General features: G+C 35.2%; 4 protein-coding genes across 13 annotated transcripts in view; 3 read left to right on the top strand and 1 right to left on the bottom strand.

Annotated features, from left to right (window-relative positions):
- The window catches only part of tweek, a 49,493-nt gene extending 40,158 nt beyond the window's left edge, over positions 1-9,335 (top strand). For all 7 annotated transcript variants that reach the window (XM_015980936.2, XM_015980933.2, XM_015980938.2 and 4 more), the window contains 7 exons: positions 415-1,529; positions 3,661-4,117; positions 4,664-5,349; positions 6,564-6,710; positions 6,762-6,947; positions 7,005-7,318; positions 8,869-9,335. In XM_015980936.2, the coding sequence (XP_015836422.1) occupies positions 415-1,529; positions 3,661-4,117; positions 4,664-5,349; positions 6,564-6,710; positions 6,762-6,947; positions 7,005-7,318; positions 8,869-9,249 (3,286 nt within the window). In that variant the 3' untranslated portion in view covers positions 9,250-9,335. The remainder of the gene's footprint in view (positions 1-414; positions 1,530-3,660; positions 4,118-4,663; positions 5,350-6,563; positions 6,711-6,761; positions 6,948-7,004; positions 7,319-8,868) is intronic.
- Positions 9,280-9,897, bottom strand: LOC660937 (uncharacterized protein). Its single transcript, XM_967131.4, has 3 exons — positions 9,757-9,897; positions 9,593-9,703; positions 9,280-9,549 (listed from the first exon to the last, which is right to left on the bottom strand). Exons 1-3 carry the CDS (start codon positions 9,823-9,825, stop codon positions 9,379-9,381), a joined length of 351 nt encoding a protein of 116 aa, XP_972224.1. The 5' UTR covers positions 9,826-9,897; the 3' UTR covers positions 9,280-9,378.
- A 125-nt stretch (positions 9,898-10,022) lies between these two features.
- LOC660995 (uncharacterized protein) lies at positions 10,023-14,635 on the top strand. Of its 2 annotated transcripts, XM_015980942.2 has the most exons (7): positions 10,306-10,433; positions 10,481-10,920; positions 10,964-11,125; positions 13,205-13,612; positions 13,660-13,857; positions 13,911-14,012; positions 14,369-14,635. In XM_015980942.2, the coding sequence occupies exons 2-7, from the start codon at positions 10,605-10,607 to the stop codon at positions 14,632-14,634; spliced, it is 1,452 nt and encodes a 483-aa protein (XP_015836428.1). In that variant the 5' UTR covers positions 10,306-10,433; positions 10,481-10,604; the 3' UTR covers position 14,635. The 2 variants fall into 2 exon arrangements, with proteins under 2 accessions (XP_972279.1, XP_015836428.1); XM_967186.4 differs by lacking the exons at positions 10,964-11,125; positions 13,205-13,612; positions 13,660-13,857; positions 13,911-14,012; positions 14,369-14,635 and adding exons at positions 10,023-10,164; positions 10,220-10,260 and having other exon boundaries at positions 10,481-10,595.
- A 739-nt stretch (positions 14,636-15,374) lies between these two features.
- Cnot4 (CCR4-NOT transcription complex subunit 4) lies at positions 15,375-21,838 on the top strand. Of its 3 annotated transcripts, none has more exons than XM_008196587.3 (8): positions 15,375-15,530; positions 15,824-15,942; positions 15,995-16,358; positions 19,058-19,234; positions 19,321-20,478; positions 20,746-20,865; positions 20,920-21,051; positions 21,113-21,838. In XM_008196587.3, exons 2-8 carry the CDS (start codon positions 15,835-15,837, stop codon positions 21,472-21,474), a joined length of 2,421 nt encoding a protein of 806 aa, XP_008194809.1. In that variant the 5' UTR covers positions 15,375-15,530; positions 15,824-15,834; the 3' UTR covers positions 21,475-21,838. The 3 variants fall into 3 exon arrangements, with proteins under 3 accessions (XP_008194809.1, XP_015836425.1, XP_008194810.1); XM_015980939.2 differs by having other exon boundaries at positions 15,467-15,615; positions 19,324-20,478; XM_008196588.3 differs by having other exon boundaries at positions 15,467-15,615.
- The last annotated feature ends 92 nt before the right edge of the window (positions 21,839-21,930 follow it).

The following is a 21,930-nucleotide window of genomic DNA, read 5'->3' as shown; positions in this document are numbered from 1 at the left end:
TTTGCAAAATTTAATCAAAAATAAACTGAAAAATCACCAAACTATTCAAAAAATAATGTTAATTTTGTGTTTTTTGAGCGTTGAAAAACTCTGACATAAGAAAAACTCGCTCAAGCATGACAATATTTTTGCCTTTTTGAGGGTTTTATCACGTGTTTGAACCAAAAACGCCAAAAAATCACAAAATTAAGTCGTGATATTTGTATTTTCCGGCTGGATAAGCAGTTATTTTGCCAAATTTTGTAAATAATGAACCGAAAAATTAAACAAAATTTTTTGGTTCAAGATAATAGAATATTCGAAGATTCTAAATCAAGTGGGCATTTGTTCCCACTTTTTCAGGGCCACACTGATTTAAACAATATTTAACTTTTGAATAAAATAGAAAATAAAATAATGTTTTTTTTCTACCAGAAGCCGGATGCGGAAAGACCGCAGTTGCTCGGCCGGCCTCCTGGAGTTCCCCCCAAGCACGAGCAGTCCCGACCCCATCCGACGCAACAAAGACAAACTTCTCAACCAATCAAGTGGCTCCCGTCTCCGTCCAACCCCACATGCCACACTTGTCGATCTCACAATCTTCCACATTCCCGGCATGGACGTAAAATTACACTACACATCGAAAGTCGTATGCGAAGATGATTCGGTCCAAAGTCCCGATTTTGAAAAAGTCTTCAAATCACCGATGAGTTTCGACGAATCGGAGGAAAGTCGCATTGACAAAGCGTTCAAACGCGTCGAAAGCGAACCGATCAAAGTCTCAACCTCAATGCATGGAATAACCAACCCTAACTACGGCTGCAGTCCAACATCGAGTTTGGACGACTTGCAGTTGCCACTGGATACCACAGCCCGTGGCGGCGTTCTGGGGCACCGGAGGGCCGGCGTCAAGAAGGCGTCGCTTTTTGCATGGATGACGCTACAAAGTGTGCCCGAGGAGACCATCATAAGTCCGCACATTTTGGAGTTTTTGGAGCAAACTCTTGAACCGATTCCGCCGAAAACTAACTTTAATACGACAGATACGTCGTTCCTGCCGTCGGATCAAGACTTGACAAATTACGGGAACTATGTCTATGCTAGTTTCCCAGTCGACGTGATTGTGTATTTTCACATGCAACCGAGCACTTTTCGGTTCAGTTGTTTGCCGGTGTCTCGTGTTGAGTGCATGTTGCAATTGCCTTCGCTTGATATTGTCTTCAGTTCGAAGCGAGCCGAAGACGAGTTGAGTGAGTTTGGCGATGGGGGGGCTGCTAATCCGGCGGCGACTGCCGTCGGGGGGCTCAGTGTCACTGGGTGTCTTTCGGATTTTTCCGTTTATATTTTTCATCCGTACGGTGGGAAAAAATCAGCGCTTAAGGAAGCACAATGGTCGCCGTTGTCCGATAGTGAGCGGAAAGACTCGCTTTCGATTAATGTCGAATTTGTCAAGTTTCATTTATCGCGGTCGAGGATGTTGAATTTTAAGCAAGAGGGGGCGAGTAAGGGCAAAGGGGGCGATCATAGCAGGGCTGTGATTCGATTTTCGAGTAAGGACAAGTTTTAACTAAACTCTTTTTCATATAGGTGGGCATCAAGTAGGTTGTGGAAGTCACTTTTTTTTATTTGCTTAATTACGGTAAAAAAAGTCGAACTATTTTAACTTTGTCTCATGTAAAATGATCCGGGGAATCGATTGGCATCGAGAAAATTGCCAAATTCCCACTAGTTTTTTAGTTATGATTTTTTTTTAATTTTACCAATTGTTGCATTTATCAGCAATTTGCTCGAAAACTATTAGTCGGAGAACAATAATCTTTTTTGAAAAAAATAGATAATACAAAGAGCTTTCCAATGATAATACACCTCATGGGGTTATCTCTAATAGTTCCGGAGCTATTGCTCGATACATGTTCCGGGTACCCAAAATCGACAAAAATTGCGACGAAAATTGAAAAAATCAAACGTTAAAAAATCGAACATATGGACTTTTTGTGGACTTTTAACAACTTTTGTGGGTTGTTAAGACATGTAGAAGTCCATAAAAATTTGCTGAAGTGAGTTTAAAAAACTTTGAAGGTAAGTGTATTACTCCGGAAATTTGAGCAAAAAAATTGAAAATTTTAAATCTCGTGAAAAGTTGGTATAATACAGAAAATGAACCGCTGAATTAAATGGAACAAACCGCATTGCTCTACGACTTTTAGTTTTTGAGTTATGAATTTTTTTGTTGAATAAAATTTTCCACTATAGAAATTGCCTATCTTAATTTTTAGCAAAAAATTTTAAAATGATAAATCTCGTTGAAAGTTGGTATAATACAGAAAATGAGCTGCTGAATTCAATGGAACAAACCGCATTGCTGTACGACTTTTAGTTTTTGAGTTACGAATTTTTTTGGTAAATATAATTTTTCACTATAGATATTGCCTATCTTAATTTTTAGCAAATAACTTTAAAAGTTTACATCTTGTTAAAAGATGGTTTTATGCGCAAAATGAGCCGCTGAATTCAATGGAACAAACCGCATTGCTCTACGACTTTTAGTTTTCGAGTTATGAATTTTTTGAAAAATAATTCGGCGCATCCACCATTTTTCAAATTAAAATAAAATAAATTACGCCTAAACTATTCGAAAAAGTGGAACTGTTTTGATCCATACCTATGCAAAATGATCCGGGGAATCGATTGGCATCGAGAAAATTGCCAAATTCCCAATAGTTTTTTAGTTATGCATTTTTTTAAATTTTACCAATTTTTGCTTTTGTTTGCAATTTGCTCGAAAACTATTTGTCGGAGAACAATAATCTTTTTTGAAAGAGATAGAAAATTAAAAGAACTTTCCAAAGATAATAAGCTTCATAGGGTTATCTCTAATAGTTCCGGAGTTATTACATGATTAATGTTCCGGGTACCGAAAATCGCCAAAAATCTCAACAAAAAATGAAACAGTTACGGTGAAACTATAAAACTTAGAGCAGAACGATTTGTTTCATCGTAAAAAACAGATCAAAATCTATATAATAAATTTTTTTTTTTCAAAATTTTTAATAATTCGGAGAAAGTATTAATAATTTTTGTATCTTTTATTTTCCCAATTACGGCAAAACTATTTGAAAAAGTGGAACTGTTTTAACTTTATCTTATGTAAAATGGTCCGGGAAATCGACTGGCGTCAAGAAAATCGCCAAATTCCCAATAGTTTTTTTGTTATGAATTTTTTAAAATTTTACCAATTTCTGCATTTATCAGCAATTTGTTTGAAAACTATTAGTCGGAGAACAATGATCTTTTTTGAAAAATATAGAAAATTAAAAGAGCTTTCCAACGATAATAAGCTTTATAGGATTATCTCTAATAGTTCCGGAGTTATTGCATGATAAATGTTCCGAGGACCGAAAATCGCCAAAAATCTCGACGGAAAATGAAACAATTACGGCAAAACTATAAAACTTAGAGCAAAACAGTTTGTGTCATCGTAAAGAACAGATCAAAGTCTATGGTATAGAATATTTTTTCTTAAAATTTGAAATTTTTTGGAGAAAATATTAACAAACTTAATAATTAGTCACTACACGATGGAAAAAAAATCAAAAAAAAATTGTTAAATTGACTTAGCCTACTTCGATGCACATTAATATGAAAAAGAGTATAATTTTCGTATTAATTGACCAATTTCAGCAATTATTGACATTGGATCGGCATCGTTCAAGTACGACATGAGACGCTTGACTGAAATTTTAGCATTCCCAAAAGCCTGGTACCGAAGATCAATCGTACGAAGAATGTTTTTAGGTGACTTAAGTATGTCGGCTGTGTATAGTGAAGAAGATGATTCAATAACATCACAAGGTTCACCAAACACTTTAAAAAATAGTCATGAGACACGAAAAAGTGACAAGTCGCCACTTTTGAACAACAAGGACCGACTCAAATTAAGCTTAGATTCGGACGTTTTGAGACATAACAAATTAAAAGAACTGGGACGGGCATTCAGTGGCGATTCGGCCAAAGAGGAGACTCCAAGTCCGTCCGAATTCAAAAATCTAACCGCCTGGGAGACCTTGGTTTTGTTTGCGGTTAATTTCAAAAAATTGAACGTTCATATGAATATGGGCAACGTCATGGGAAATGTTTCGTAAGTTTTTTTTTCTTTTTTATCTTTCAATACTAACTAGTAGATAAATGAGAGCATTAATGATCTTCATTAATCATAAAGTATATATATATATATATATAACCAAAAAACTAGTCTAAATAAATCAAAAAATATATACATATATTATATATATATAAATACATAAGTATATATATAATATATAAGTATATATTTTTTGAGGTATTTTGACCAGTTTTTTGGCTATATATACTTATATATACTTTATGATTGTGTATTATATATGTATATATATTATACATAGGTATATATAAAATATATAAGTACATATTTTTTGAGGTATTTTGACTAGTTTTTCGGCTATATATACTTATATATACTTTATGATTGTGTATTATGTATTATTATTATTATTATTATTATTATTATTATTATTATTATTACTATTATTATGTATTGTGTGTATAATACATAAGTATATATATAATATATTAGTATATATTTTTTAAGTATTTAGACTAGTTTTTTGGCTAAAACCCGGTACAGGAACCTGTAATTTTCCAACAGATGGATGACGAAGGACTTCCGCAGCGACGGCCGCCTCAGCATCGGCTCCACCGGCCACAAAAACCTCTACATCGCGCTTGGCCTTGGCGGCTCAAGCCTTGACGCAAAAGGCGGCATCGTCGGCGGTAATATAGAAATCGCCAATATCGACACATTCATCCACATCCGAGAGGAGCCCGAAGTGGAGCCCGATCACACAGTCGGGCTCCGCCTCCACGCCCTCGAGCTCCGCCTCGATTACATGGCCACCTCGGTGCTAATGTGTCGTGTGAGCGACTTGAATGTTAATCTACGCGACGAATGGAAACTAAGTAGGGCTACGTCACGTGACTCGATACCGACACGACGTCCAGCTAGTATTTTTATGCACGGGAATTTAACGTGGGATCAACTACAGATGATGATTTCGAAGTCAACCACAGCCGACTTATTGAAAATGTTTAATAAACTTGAAGAGTTTTTCTCGCAACAGTTTAATAGTAGTAAGAGGGCGTTTAGTGGATTTGCTGGAGGTTCGGCGAGACCGCCGAGGGTCACACCGCAAAAAAGTCGGGAGTTTCCGACATCGGCCACGAATGCGACCGATGCCAGGCATCATAGGCATTGGCAGAAGGTGATGGCACAGGTGGCTGGCTTGCAGTTAAGTACCATGGATGTGCCGTTGCCTCAGTTTGGAACCGTCTTAGGTAAAATTATACTCTAAAAAAATATCAAACTTGACTTTTCTAAATTTGATGCATATTTGCTGTTTCAAAACTAAAGAAACGCCAACGTCTCATTTTTTTCTAAAAGTTAAAGTGGATATTGAGGTCTTTAAAGCACGCGCGATTTTTCGAGCACGACCGCGCAGCCGGAGTGCTCGAAACAGAATAAATATCAACTAACTTTTAGAGAGTTTTTTTAACCAGAAATGCAATTATTTCGTCAAGAATAAGCTGAAAATTCATCAAATTAGTTAAAAATTGTGTTATTTGAATGTTTTCTTTGAAACATCGAAGTAAATTTCTGAGCTAAGAACTGAATCTTTTCGCGGCATTTCACTAAACAGGTCCGAAAAATCACTGGATTATCCCGGAAATGAGCGTATTTCTGCATTTTCTGAACATTAAGCACGTTTTTTAACCACAAACTTGATTATTAAGACTGAATAATTACCAAATTATTATAAAAAAAGGTGTTGTTTTTCCCTTTCTAAAGCCTTTCTGAGTTAAAAAGTTAATTTTTTTGGAAGAGTTTAATTCAGAAATGCCAAAAAAAATAATTTTTAAAGAGTCTAACCACATTTTCCAACTGAAAACGCAAAATTTGGCCGAAAAATCACTAAATTGCTTCAAAATTAGTGTTTAATTTTTACTTTTGCGAGCATGGAATCTGGTTAAAAATGTCAAAAATTTGGAAACGCTCTTACTTTGGAAAATTCCGTCGAAAATAAGCCAAAAAACTAGCAAATTATTCAAAGGACAATGTTAATTTTGCGTTTTTCTGGGTTGGAAGACCGTCTCTGAACTAAAAACTTGGTCAAACAAGAAGATATTTTTGTATTTTTGAAGATTTTATCACGTGTTTAAATCAGAAACGCCCGAAAAAAAACACAAAGTTAGGGCCTTATTTTATTTTATTTTTCTTTTTTTGAATATCTGAGCATGATATTTACATCTAAAAACGAATTTTCATCAAAAAATGGTTTTTTATTTTATTAGAAAAATTAAAAAATATATATATTTACGTTTATGCACAAATTGAATACTATATTTTGCCTACAACTGGGTTATTGAAATACCTAGGTACGGATACCTAAAAGTTAAAAAAAAACGTTCCCGTCCTGCGCTTTGTATCTCCTTTCGTTTCCTAACTTATAGTCCTCCGTAGTTTTAAGTTACAGGAAACTACTATTTTTTAGGGGGCACCATGGAACTGCACGGTAACAACATCTCATTGGCTTGCTTCCATGGTATTAATTTCAAAAGCAAGTCATGGGCGTTGTTCAGTTTAAGGGAACCGTCAATAACATTCAATACCGAAGGACAAGAAATACCATCAAATACAGGTACCTGTAATTTTGGTTACTGACCCGGCCCTTGTAACTATAATTTTTCAGAAGCTACACCAGCACAAGACGTTCACGTGGTCCAAACCCTGACTTGTAGTCTCGGTTTGAGCACTTACAAGACACATTTATCAATGGCCACGGTCTGTAAAGTGAGTCGCAGTGTGATTTTCCCGCCACAATTCAAAACATTACAAGAGTGGTTTCATTACGCGTTCGCCAACAGTCAAATTGACGGTAACTAATTTTAATAAGTAACGACAGTGTTACCAAATTAAATTAAAAAACTTACAGAAGTGGACAAATTTCCCTCATTGGAACGCGAAAAATGTGATGGTAATAATTCAATCGAACGCCGAAATAATACGAAATTAGCCGATCCGAACCATAATCGTGAAGTTATTTTCGCACTTCCTAGTCTACAACTGCACCTGAAAACTGAGCATTTGCAAACGGCGACTGTACCCGACATTTCCGGGGAAAAACCGACCGTTGAGTGCAGTTTTATTACAGAGTTTGAGGATCATATTTTTGTGACTGTTGATGCGGAGGCGTTTTTCTTCCTCCACGACTTGATCACGTCATACGTTAAAGAAAAGGAGAAAGTGGTGAGAGGTTTTGCAAAACTGGTGGATATACAGGGTGTTTCAAGTTTTAGGGCCCAAAAGAAAAATTATATCGCAAACGCTTCACGTGAAATGCAAAAAACTACATTGATTTTTTTTGCAATAATAAAAAAATTCGAAACTGAAATGTGGTTAAAATCAGAGATTAAAATCAGATAATTTTTTTATCATAGTCAACTTTGAGTAAAAAAAGCTCATGCCTACTTGATTCACAAAAATTTGTCATACAGATAATTTTAATTTAAGTGTCAACTTTATTCGAAGTAGTCTTAAGTCTGAATTAAATTTTATTTCGCTTATTAAAAGTAAAGTTTTATTTTTTAAATATGAATCATAATTGGCTATGACATTTTCAAAAAGCATATTTTTTTCTGATTTGATATGTCTATTTGTGTAATACATTAATTTTAAATATTTAAGAAAAAACAAAACATTTCGCTTTTTCGTTATAGTAGGCCATGAAAAAATTTTGGATTTTTAATTAAAACTATCAAAATTGTATTACCTAACAATTATTTATAATTTAATGATTTTTTAAACCCTAATTAATTCAAAAACAGCATAATAAATTATTATTAGATCAAATTTTTGCAATTAATAAAATTATTTGTTTTTATATTTAAAATGGCAAGCTTACGTTGTTATTTTATTTTCCAATTTTAAACATGAAATGTCGGAAGAAGAAAAATCTTATTAATTGTATGATTGCGTATCAATAAAATTTTATTTTACAAAAAAATGTCAATCCAAACACCAAAATCAAATTCCATCTGCGGTAAAAAAATACACATTATCAACGTCACCTTCACTAAATCATAAAAAAGTGTCATCAAGTGGTAGTGACACATCGTTTGCAATTTTCTGCACATTTTTTATGTAATTAAAATCTGTGACGCTCGTATATTTGTTCAATTGAAAATAATTTTAACATAGCTTATTTTTATAATTTCACATTTTTTACTTTAATAACCGCTCACAAAATTTCTAGATTATTCACACCTTTTATGTGAAATAATATTTCCATGGCCAACTACTTTCAAATATTTTAAATATATTTTTTATCAAAAGTATATAAAAATATCAAACCATATTTATATTGTTTTGAGTTCTGAAAAAAATAAGCTTTTCGAAAATATCATAGCCAACTATGATTCTCTTTTGGAAAAATACAACTTTGTTATTACAGCTAAATGAATGATTAAAAAAAATCGCCGATAACATTATTAAATTCTCTGTAAAAAAGTACCTGTATAATGTCTTTGTTTCAAACGTGTATCTTTTATAATAAGGAAGATATGAATTTTTTAAGATTTTGCTAAAAATGTTAACTTTTGATTATAAGCCGAAAGCAAAAGACAATAACGGGATGAAATTTGACCAAAATTATTATCCCAAAAAACGGACCCGAGAATGTGTCACTCGTTTTTCTCTAAACCTCTTAAACCCTGTCCGTTCTAACAGTTTTGGTGACACACCCTGTACAATTGCTACTTTTTTGTTTGTTGTTGGCGCCCTCTAGTCATTTGTTTCAGTTGGGTTTCGGGGAAAAACGCAGCAGTGTTGACCTGCAAGACAAGGGGAAATTGGCCGAAGGCCAGGCGAAAAAAGGCGCAATTGACGACATTTTCGCGAAGGATTGGCGCAATTACAATTGCAAGACGTGGCATTTGGAGCCAACTGTGCGCCTTTTGAGTGTCGCGGGGAAGTACATAGAGCCCTACGGCATTGACTACATTTTGCAAAAGTTGGGTTTTTCCCACGCTAGAACCACAATTCCCAAGTGGATGCAGCGTGGGTTCATGGACCCGTTGGACGCCATTCTGGCCGTGCTGACGCTGCGAATGGTTCAGGTGGTGAAAGGCGACGGCAACAAAACTGACAAAGAAACAAAGGCTGTTAAGGATAAAAGCTAGATTAGGGTGAATGTTAGTCAAATCGTGTAATTATAGAAAAAACATTTATTGAGATTTAGACGTTAATAAACCATAAATAAGCACTCTATTGCGTTCGTTCCTTAAAATTTATAATCTCTCGGACAGCATTTAGGACAGCAGTTGTCTGATTTCGTTATTCTCGGCGCATTCGAGGTAGGTTTTCCCGTCGGGGGCCACTCCGTTTTTCGAAGCGCCGTGCGCCAGCAGCAGCTTAACGCAGTCTTTGTGCCCCTCCCAGATCGCCGCCAGGATGGCGGTGATCCCGTGCTTGTCTTTCGACTGCAAAAGGCAATTAACGTGGTCAAAACCACCGGCAACTTACGTTAACGTCAGCTCCTGCCGAGATTAAATACTGGATAACGTCAGTCTGGCCGTAATCGGCGGCGTACAGGATCGGGGGGCGCCCGTCGATCAGTTCGTTTATGTTAACAGCCTGGCAAAAGGGCGGTGCACACAGCAAGTCACAAGGGGGTTGAAACCACTCACCTTTTTCTCCACTATGTCCTTCACCTGGTCCAAATCGCCGTTCTTGATGCCCCACACTAGTTCACTCATTTTTATTCGAAAAAATACGCGAAAACAAGGACCTTTTTTTGACTAGCCAGTGACAGGTGTGTGACAGCTGTCACCTGCCGGAGGCGCGCCAAGTCCACAAGACCGAACGGTTTTTAATTAATAATTAAAAAACAAACTTCCAGGCATTAGCTGTGGTGATTAGACACAGTCTTTAATGACTTTAATGACTCGAAAATTTTGATGACTTATTGGACTTGTTGGGAATTTGGTTTTGTCACCAACAGTGTCAACTAACCGCACTTTTTCGTTCGTAAATATACGAAGATTTCGTGGTAAAAAGGCCAGAAATGGCTTCAGGACTCGATTCTTTCGTCAACCGTATCCTTTCCCACGTTAATAACTCCAAACTCACTTAAACTTAACTCGTTTGTAGATACAGTCTCGATAATAACCTCCGATGGCCGCAACTTTATTGTAAGTTTTGTGTGTTTTTTGGGCGCTTTTTGACCGCAGTTTCAGGGGACTTTGAAGGGTTTCGACCAAACCATCAATGTGATAATCGACGAGTCGCACGAACGCGTCTATTCCACCACTTCGGGCGTGGAGCAGGTCATGTTAGGACTCCACATAATTCGGGGAGACAACGTGTAAGTTATTCCCCGGAGCCCCCGATGGTCGTAATTATCACTTTTAGGGCCATCGTGGGACTCATTGACGATGAGCTCGACAATAGACTTAATCTGGCTAATATTAAGGCCGAGCCTTTGAATTCTGTAGTTCACTAGAATAAATCAAGTGGTATGGTTGAAGCGTCCTAAATGTCATTTCTACCTTTTTTCCTATTTTTGTTATTTTTGTTAAAACGCGGACGTCCGGCCGATTTAAACGTCGGAACGACTTTATTCACTAAAGCCGATAGAGTGAAAGAGTGTTGGTCGTCCGAAAATGTGGCCCTTTTGACCACACGGATGATCCTTGAGGATCTGTTACCGTGCACTTCGATCCTTGTGATAGATTCGGACGAGTTTGTCAAGGATTTGGTCGAATATTTCCGCCTAGTTCTCGAAATCGTGCGCAAGGAAACGCGCGGCAAAACCAAGCACATTACGTTGCTAGCACTGACGGATTTATTGGGTAAAGTCCCGAATTTGTTGGTGTGTTTAAGTGACGTTTTCAGGGGGTTATTTACGACATGCCGTTCTGCCAATTGCCAAGTACGCATTTTACGCCGGTTTTATCGATTATAACAGTATTTCCATACTTTTGGGGCTTTTTGATGAACTTAAATTGTTTTTGCGAAGCAATGGGCAAGGATGGGCGCAGCCTTTGCCCCAAAACCGTAAGTTTTTAAGTTTTTTTTAGTTCATTGGTACAGTCATGGTCTTGAAGAATGTCACCCCTATAAACAACAGGGGGCTAAGTGTAAATCACAGCCGAAAATCTTTTTTTAAGACGAAAGTAAGCACTAAAATATGCTTAATATTTAAATATTAAGCATAAATATATATATAAAAACTGAAAATATGTCTAAAAGTATACTCTAAATTTTTTCAAGAAAACTTCAATTCTATTCAAAACAAATTTATTTGTTAAATGTTAAACAAAAACAAAACACTACGAAAAAACTTATTTACAGGTACCTAATAATTAGTTTTTTCGTAATGTAGTTTAAAAATATGAACATTTTTCCGGATTTTTTTTTTAATTTCTGTTAGTTTTCCAGTTATAATTTTTTTTAAATGCCATCTTACTTTTTTTATTATTATTATTAATTATTTATTATTTAATTTATTTATTTTTATTATATTATTAAAGTTAATGGTTTATTAAAGAGGTTAAATTGTTAAAGACTTAACAATTAACAAAATAAACATCATAAAAATTTTTCTAACGTTTTTGTTTTTTGTAAATATAGGGTGTTTCAAGTTTTAGTGCCAGCGAAAAAATAAATACTTCTATTTGCCCAAAAGAAAAAACTTATATAGCAAACGATAGAGTTTCTAACCCGTTTCAATCCCAAATTTTCACAGTATGTATGGAATGCAAAAAACTACATTAAAAAATGTTTGTTTTCAAATTATTGCAATAGTTTTTTTATAATAAAATTCCTCCTATTTTTTACCTGACAATGAGAAAGTTGCCATTTTTTTTTTAAATTAACACCATTAATAATCTTTATAATTATAAAACTAATGGTACTTTTATTTTTTTTATATTCGCAAAAATAAAAAAGTTATGAGACCTTAAAGTCGAAAATTCGATTCTTTGAGGGGCTGTATCTGGTTAAAATTAATATGTTTCCAAAATTACTTCGCTGTTCCTCAATTTTTTCCATTTAGCTATTGCACTCCTATATCTTTTATGAATGTTTAATGAACTATTAGCGCTAAATTAAATAAATAAAATTTGAAAATCCCACGTTATAAAACCGTTTGATATCAAAAAATGAGAACATTACAACTTTAAAAAACAAGAAAATCGTAATTACATATCTTTGAAAACTCTAGGTTTATAATTATAAACCACACCTACTTATTCATCGAACGTATCTTCAAAAGCATTGACAAATAAAGAAATTGTATTTCTGTTTATGCAAGAGACGATATCTTTAATAAGAAGTCGTTTGTAGAACACTTATTTTTTACATATTTTTTGTACAAAACATTTTGCAAGCATCGCTTGTTCTAGAAATTAAAAAAAATTCTATTAGTTATTATTTGTAATTTTTTTAAATAAAATAATATTTTATTAATATAAATATTTCTCATCAATTAATATTTATTATCTAAAAGAAATTGTAGAAAAAATCTGAAAAAATTCGAAGGCATACAGAAAGAAATAAAGCAAAAAAAATCGGAAACGCTGATTTTTGTGTGATTATTAAAATGGATTATTATTAGTTATTAGTGATTTATTACAGTATCTACTTAAACAAATTACTTCAATCATCACAAATAACACCTTCTTTCAATATTTATTTCTTTAAAGTCGATAAAATTACCCAGAGATCTCAATACAATGCCGAAAGGAACAGTATTGTGTAAATCGCAGCTACCTTGTGAACAGTTTATGCCGCGTGACGTCATCAAGCTGTCAAACCGCCAGACAAAAAGCTTATATTTTTGTTATTTTTAAAGCTATCGAATGATTTTTTTTGCATTCAATTTCTTATTATGTTGAAAATAAATAATACTATTTTGAAAAATTGGAAACTTGCTCACTCCGAAATTGAAATAGTGAAAAATCCAAGGTGTTTTTTACACTTCACGCCCATACCATGAAAATTTGGGTTAAAATTACAAGGAATGCTTATAGACCCAAAAAATTTCGACTGTGGTTTTTGCAAGCCGGCCGTGATTATAGGAATGACATTCTTTATGATGGCGCCTGTACCACTTATTTCCCCCCCTTCCCCTAGTTGATAATTTACAAATCCGGCCCATTCCGTTACAAGACCCAATTGCGAAAGAACAATGCGACAATTTAATATTTGTGGAAAAAACGGAACAATCTGGACACTGTGACGCAACCCTCCCTTTGCCCTTTTTCGATTCAAACACCAAACCTAGCGCAATAGCCCTTCCTACGAAAACGTGTCCTTTGCACAACATCGAGGCCAACACATCGAGTTACCTCGTCATGAATTTTTTCGTAACTTCGTACAAATGTCTACAATTAAAAAACACCAAATCGGAAAACATCGACAAGTTTCGGTGCGATTTCGTCCGATGGATTGATGATCAAGTCGTGCCACGACTGGCCGATGAAAAGTTTTATGCAGCTTTTGGGGGAATCCTTCGTGTGCGGAGCACGATAATAAAGCTAGGTAAAAACGCGGGGGGTTTGAATTTGCCGCTATTTTACCCGTTTCAGGTGTTAGTGGAGGCGGTGCCGAGCAACACATCGATGATTTTCGGCAAAATACGCAAACTGCTCAAAGTCAAACGCTATTGGCTAAGTTTCATATGACCAAAGCTAGTATGATTATTTTCGCGATTTTGGTCATGCTAATGATTTGGGTTATTTTTGGAACTATGTGTGTTTATTACAGAATGAAAACGGTGTTGAAACGTAATTAATTAAATATGTTTTTTATTTTTAATTTAATTTGGTTACATTTATAGCGTGCTCCCCCGAAGGGGGGCGCAGTACAACAACATGCACGTCTTTAGTATCAAGCAAATACTCATATCAGGACAAAACCAAATCATCAGAATCGAGTCAAGGTAAGGCGTTTTTGGGCTTTAGGTTACGAGATGAAACGAGATACAAAATTGCAAAAACCCAAAAAAATAAAGCACTTTAAATTAATTCATTAATTACTTGGAAAAAATGCAGAAATGTTGAGCTTTGCTCTCTTTAACAGACAGAAAAACTGACGACTAAAATTTTCATAAGAAACATGAGAAAAAAATTTAAAATTTATCATTTTTTTTTTCAAATTTATGTAATGTAATGGAACAACTGCGCTCTCTAGCGACATTAACGGAACTACGAAAACGGGAACATTTTATTTGTACGTCGTTTCGTATCCTAACCTTTAGATATCCGTAGTTATAAATTATTAAAATAAATAAAATAGGTTGTTTTTGTATTGACGATGAGGATTACACCTCAAGTCCACCGGCTGAGGTCAAGAGCCGAAAAAAAATAGAAGAAGAAGAAGATTATACAACCACAGGTAGTGGTCCAGCAAATGATTCATCCCGTACAGAAAGTAGGCTGCCGTCAATTACCGAAATGTCCGAAAAAACAACATCTGGTAAAAGAACACCTTCGAAAAAGAGTTCTCCCAAATCTAGAGGAACTTCGAAAAAGACAACACCGCGCTCGAAGAAAGATGGGTAATGTATTATAGCAGGTTTCTGTGTTACCGACGTTTGGTTAAATTGCGTGTTTTAGCAAAAAACATAACTATCTGGACTCGGAGTCAGAGCCGGAAACGTCCAGCGAAGAAGGGTGATTTTGTTTTGTATGTTTTATTAAAATCTTAACAAATTATTGGCATTTTTGCGATTTGTCCGCTGGGATGTGTCAACAATTTTAATGAAATAAGTTGGTAGTTGTGAAATACTATGTCTGTTGGCCAAACTGTAGAAGAATTTTATATGGGAAATTTAATTCTCTATAACTTTTTTTTGAACTGACAACCAAATTGGTAAAAGTTTACAATTTTTTTCTAATTTTGCCTGTATTTTTTTTTTGTTTTTAATCAGAGGCCCGGACTGTCCCTGATGTGCATAATATCAAAGACAGAATTTCGACACTGATTTGATTATAAAAAACAATGAATTGTGCCATGTTTGTTAAAAAAATTGATATAAGGCAGGGTATCAGAGGCGGCGTGGGATGGGAGTCTTTGAAACTCAATTTTTTGTTTTGTTAAATTGGCAACGATGTCAAATTTCGTAGAAAGTAATAAATTAATTACGTGCGCTCGTTTCGCGAAATAATTGTAATGGAATTTTCTGTAAATAATCTCAATAAACAAAGCTGACGCATCTTATCCAAACAATCACCGTTTTTTTGTTCTCGATTGCAACAACAAACCCATTGATAAAATCATTACTCCCTCCCTCCCACACTCCCCCCTTTGACGTAGTTTTTTCTGACATTTTGTAAACAAAGGTTTCATCCCTGACAAGTGTAAACGTGGCTTTAGTAGGTGAATGTGTTTGGAGCGCATGCGCAAGCCTACGAGATCATAGTCGCCATATTTCCAATCTGTCTAATCTGAAAATTCAGTAAGTAAATTACGTTTTCGCACGGATTCGCGTGTTTTTGTCCGAAATCGCCGCCGTTTCTCTCTCAATTCCCCCGAAATTTAGCGTAAGTATCGCACTCGGGGGCCCCCCTAGCCCCCGTCCCGCTCCCCAGTCGCTCGCGAGATTCACCAACTATTGCATAAAGTGTGGTTTTGACGGCGTTCCGAAGCGCTGGGGGCCCCCCGAGCGCGATTTCGTGCCGAAATCGGGCAGAAACCGTTTGACAGATGGTTGGCCCCCTTGTCCCAACTCATCGTCCATTGTCTGTGCAGGTGATCGCGCAATGTCAGTGTTGAATCAAAGCGGGGAAGAGCAAGTCGAGTGCCCCCTGTGCATGGAGCCCCTCGAGGTGGACGATTTGAACTTTTTCCCGTGCACTTGCGGCTATCAGGTGAGGCCCCCCTCCCCTAACCGCAAGCGAAAACTCAATGAAATTTGGACAGATTTGTCGGTTCTGCTGGCACAGAATCCGGACCGATGAAAACGGTCTGTGTCCAGCGTGCCGCAAGGCCTACTCGGAGGACCCCGCCGACTTCATCCCCCTGTCTCAGGAGCAAGTGGCGAAGCTCAAGGCCGAGAAGAGACAGAGGGATCAGCAGAGGAAGGCGAAGCTGAGCGAGAGCAGGAAACATCTAGCGAGTGTTAGGGTCGTGCAAAAGAATCTGGTGTTTGTGGTGGGGCTGCCGATGAGATTAGCCGAGCCCGAGGTGCTCAAAAGGCACGAGTATTTCGGCAAGTTTGGCAAGATACATAAAGTCGTTATTAATCAGTCGACGGCGTATGCGGGCTCACAGGGGCCCAGCGCAAGTAAGTGAAAGTTGCAAGGTTATAAAAACAAATTGAGAATGTTATTGACATTTCGCAATTTTTCGACAATGCAATTGTGGCTAAATTTCAGCATTTTTTTCCCTTTCACCAAAGGTGACATTTTTGTTTGGTCGAAAGTTTTTAAATTTTGAAGATAAAACACTATATTTTGGTATAAATTTGTTGGTAACAAATTCGCAATTTTAATTTGGCAATCTTGTCATTTTTTGCAACAACTTTATTAATTAATTTAATTATAACGAATATTTATTGTCATAGAATTTTTGCATTCAAAAATCGCGTGGCATTCTATGAAAAAAAATTAAAAGCACTCACCCTATAACCTTGTCTTCTTCTTAAACCGACCTACTGTATTTAAAAAAAGAAAATCAGCACATAATATATAATACAGGTGCTTAAAAAGGCGCACTAACTCAGAGGTACGTTGTTTATTGGCAAATGTGGCTTGTGAATGAAAATAATAAAAAAAAAATTGAGACGGTTTTTAATTATTAAAGACTTTAATGTACGGACGGGACAACAGAATTTACGAACATATAGAATTTTTTTTCTAAATATAGAAAAACACTCTTGAATAACTATTAAACATTTGTACGTCAGCTATCAACAGTATTTTATGTTATCGTCCACAAGACAGTGTATGTAAATTTTAGAACCCAATGAATTACTTCACTTTAAATGGTTGTTATCCTCTCCCTTTTTAAATCCACAACAACAAAAAAAACTTGTTGCAAAATACATTAAATTTAAACCGAATCGCGTATTTTGTAAGAAACTATCCAATAATACTGAAATTATTTTGAAAATTTCGGTGTCTGGTTGCATTACTCCTGGAATAGCTGAGCTACAAACTTATTTTGTTAGCTTCTTCAGTTTTGATTATTATTTAATGCTTCTATGTGTTATACTAAAAAATTGGTCTCTCACACTAATGAATAATTATTTTTAAATGTACCATAAGTCCCTAGAAGTTTCTTGAATTTAAATACATTAATTCATCAATAAATTAAAATTTTTTGATTTGCCACCACTGGGTATTACTTTCTAAGAAACCGTTTTAAAAATAATTCATTTCTATTACGATCACGATTGTTAGACACCGTCGCCACATTATTTATTTGTAATTCGTTATTTATCGATAACTTTAATAGAAAGGTTCTTTTAGTGTTTTTTCCCTTTATATCTAGACATTTCTGTACCATTTACTATTGAGTTTAATTATTACAAATATTTAATGGAATTTTTCTGAAAAAATTGTTACATACTAACCCTTTCATCCGGATTTTTCTTTGAAGATCCCTTCCATTGGCACACACACACAAAGCACTCGAGATTTAAAAAATCGCGTATAAATTAATAATTAAAAGTTTTCTAAAATTCACAACACTTATTGGTTACTGAGTCTTGTCGTTATGTTTTAAATCACAGCAAAATGTCAACAAGGAAAGAAATAATTTTGTAATAATATTCGTTGCAGTATTTTCGTCGAAAAGTCACGAATCAATCAATTTTTTTTTAAAATGAACTCAAGAAATTGATGGAAAATTAAAAATAATAAGGCAGAGTTGAAAACGAAAGACTTGCAGAAACAAGATTTATTTTCATTTACAAATTTATTTTTAAGCTTCATTTTATTTTCAAACGAAATTATTACCATTGTGTCACGGTTTTTCATGTGAATTAAATATTGATATAGTTTATAGATATTTCTTACAAATTTTACATTTTAAGTTTTGATCAATTATCCATTAGCTCAATTAAATCCACAACCATGTGATTTTTAAATTGGATAAAATATTTTCAAGCGGTTATTTAAAAAAACAAATTCACTATTTTAATAAACATTTTTAGGACAATTATTTAATATTTGTTTCCAAATTATTCTTAGATATACTAGGACATTAGAAAACTGTTAAAAGCATCACTTTTGTATGAAATGTAAAGTGTAGTAATTAAAAGACATTTAATTGATTTTTTTATTTTCGAAATCGGGTCATGAATAAAAATTCTACAGTGCCTGCCGTTTTTTAAAAAACATCCTGTATATGTCTTGTTATACTTAACTCGCTATAATGTTTTGAAAAATTTTACTGATTTTTTTTGTGAACCGTCTTAACATAATAATTTCACATAAATTGAAAAAAATTACACAATTATGCAAATATTTTTGATACTGTAACAATAATTTGGAATTTATATTACAAGATATGGTAAAATTTCTAAGGAATCTACAAGTTTCACATTTTTTTCAATGAAACATTTCGATTCGTAATTGGGCAATAATTGATAAGGCACGTGATTTCCTAATACGTTGGCAACATTGTAGTGTATTTCTTGGTCCAAACGTGACGATTTTCATTTTTTTTGGCGCATTTTATGCACAAAACATTGACCCCTTATTAATTTGACATTGGCATTTAATATTCATTTCGTTTCTATTTTTACGTAGTCATCTATTTATAGAATTTTCTATTACACTGACACAATGTGCAGACAATTATTAGTTGCAAACCAACTAACTTAATCTTGTTTATTATTTTCATTTATTTTTTTTTAGTAAAATCAGACATATGCAACCAACATTACACACATGCACAGTTTGTGGCCTGTTTCAGCCACATTTCAGCCGATTTCCGAAAAAAAAATCATGCTTCTGAGGTCGTGTTTTGTTTTTTCAGGTGCCTACGTGACGTATATGAAAAGCGATGACGCTTTACGCGCCATTGAAAGTGTCAATAACATAACAATCGACGGACGTCTCGTAAAATCCAGTTTAGGAACGACGAAATATTGCAGTCACTTTATGAAAAATCAACCATGTCCAAAACCGGACTGTATGTACCTCCATGATTTCGGTGAGTTGTTGTGTCTAATTATTATCATTATTAAATTAATTGAAACATCAGTTCACTTGAATAGTACTTTTATTTTCGTTTTAAAGGAGATCCTGAAGCTAGTTTTACGAAAGAGCAAATGCACGCCGGGAAACATCAAGAATACGAAAAGAAATTACACGAAGCGCTGTTACAACGGACTAATAACAATAATACGAACGTGACAACAACAGAGACAAAACCGACAACAAAAAGTAAAGAACCGGTGGCGGCTGCGACGCCAACGAATGGCACAAATAAGGATAATTGGCCACAGTTGAATTCCGAAAAGGAGAATAGTAAGGAAAAGAAGGCGGAGAAGTCGACGGAAAGTAAAGATAAAGTTACGAAAGGCAAAAGTAAAGAAAAATCGAAAGAGAAGAAGGAGAAGAAGCCCGAAGTTAAAGTCGCAAAGGATAAGGAAGAGACGAAGAAAGAGAGTGGAGAGAAATTATCAATATTGGACGATAACACGAGTTTTTTTTCGCACAATTCGTTCCAAAAAATCGTCCCCGAAAATCGAGAAGACGACGACAGTCCCAATCAAACATCACCGTCTCTTCTAACCGATTCTCTCCCCGACATAAACACGAGCGAAGATTGGGCCGCAGCTTTCGGTTTTAATAAAACAAGCGAGACAACAGTTCGGTCCGAATCGAGTCAATCGCCAATCGATTCGTTTTTCCGCACCGACGATTTTCGTAATATTATCGAAGCCTCACTTACAACAGCCAAAAATAACGGTTATACCAAACCACCACAACCAGCCACCACAACAACAACAACATCGGAGAATTATTTCGGTAAAGAGTCGGGTTTGGATCAACACATGTCCAAGTTTTTTATGGATTTTCATACGAAAAATGGCCAGAAAGAGAGTAACGGTTTTACGATGAATCATAATATGAACGGGTTTCAAGTGAATAATTATTTTATCAATCAGGATCGTTTGTTCTTGTTGCAACAGAAAAAAATCGAGGAACATTTAGTGAATCTCTCGTTGAAGCAACAGAATCAGAGTTATGGCGGGTTTATGAATGGTGATGTAGTGGCACAGAATGGCTATGGGGGAGGGTTTCAAGGACAGATGTATCAGAATCCACAACCAGTGCAAAAGAGTCGGACACATGCGGAGGACGATTTGGGCTTTGATCCCTTCCAGGAGACGCAGAAGGCCTTGGCTGAGCTTATAGCGAACGAACAGAGTTATAAGGCACATAGTAATGGTAAGTAATGTGTGAAAAATTAAAACAGATTCGCAATTCTTGAATAATTTCGTTTTTTTGTTGGTAATATTTGAAGCCTACTTTTTTTACAAAAAAAATTGAAAGTTCTCGGGTATGCCACTCGCTTACGCTCGTTGCATAATGACAGCCCTCGCACTTTAAGCTGTGGAAATTATTATTATTATCATTGATTATTCACTAATTCAATATGTAATAGGTAATAAAAAACAAATAATGATTAAATTTTGTATTTTTTTTTTGTTGCAGTTAGAGGAGGTATGTCGTCGAGTCAAATGAACGGTGTGGTCCACAGTCAGAGCGGTAAAAGTCACTTACCCCCGCCCCCGCCCGGTTTTGTACAACCGACAACACATATGAATTCATTCGGTGGGTTTTTCCCTAATTTAGTGTAATTATAATATTTTTTTGTACTATTTGTAGGTAGTAAAATTTTACCATTTTTAAATATGTCAAATCAACAAATTAGTTCATCAACACAACAACAACAACAAAACTGGCCTAGTTATAATTCGCAAGTGCAGCCGCCACCGCCACCACAACAACAGCAGAAAAGTGAGTACAATTTTGTGCGTTTTGATTGGTTTAGTAAACGAAAGGGTGGAATTTTTTGCAGATGCAAACAGCTGTAACGATTGGAAGGATTTCGATTCGGCAATAGTCACAACCAGTCGTCACTACCCAATAATGGGACCGATAAATAATCCTTTCAGATCGTTACAACAACAGTTAGGTACACAACAAATACCGAACGGATCGTTACGATCGCACGAATTTACGAATAACGCATTTTCAAATTTCACACAACAGTTGCAACAACAACAGCCGAGTTATTCAAATTATTCATCACATTTAAATAATACAACACAGCAACAACAACAGAATCTGAGTTGGTTTACTAGCGAATTAAATACACAAATATCAAGTCCACCCGGATTTCGAACTGCGACTCAAACGTCTAAACAACAAGAATGTTAAAAAACACGCAACGTCTAAGGTGTCTGGATCCGTTAAATATATAATTTTTTTCTTTGGATTTCATTTTTCTTTCATTTTCTGATTTATTACATACGTGATGAGCGTTTCCACAATTGTGCAATAATACAGATGGAAAAAGCCGACTGGATAGAATTGTTTCGTTGTTATTATTTAGCAGGATCCATGCAGTTAAGTTATTCTAATTATCAAAGAAAGCGTAAAAAGAGTACTAAAATGTGCTTTATTTTGTTATAAAATTCTGTGGGTGCTTGGCCAACAATCTTCAAATGATTAAAAACTAATATTATCCTTATATTCATTTGATTATATGAAATAAAACAGCTAAATATATAATACAATATCAGTGACGTTTCAATGGTCGAACCTCGAGCTCCTTCCTCCAACTATTAATCTCCCACTTTGGTTGGCACTGCTTAAAGTGGCCGAATTTTCTTT

The sequence above is a fragment of the Tribolium castaneum genome, chromosome 8 (genome assembly GCF_031307605.1).
Source record: "Tribolium castaneum strain GA2 chromosome 8, icTriCast1.1, whole genome shotgun sequence".
Lineage (NCBI taxonomy): Eukaryota > Metazoa > Arthropoda > Insecta > Coleoptera > Tenebrionidae > Tribolium > Tribolium castaneum.
This window is presented reverse-complemented; position numbering and strand designations above follow the sequence as displayed.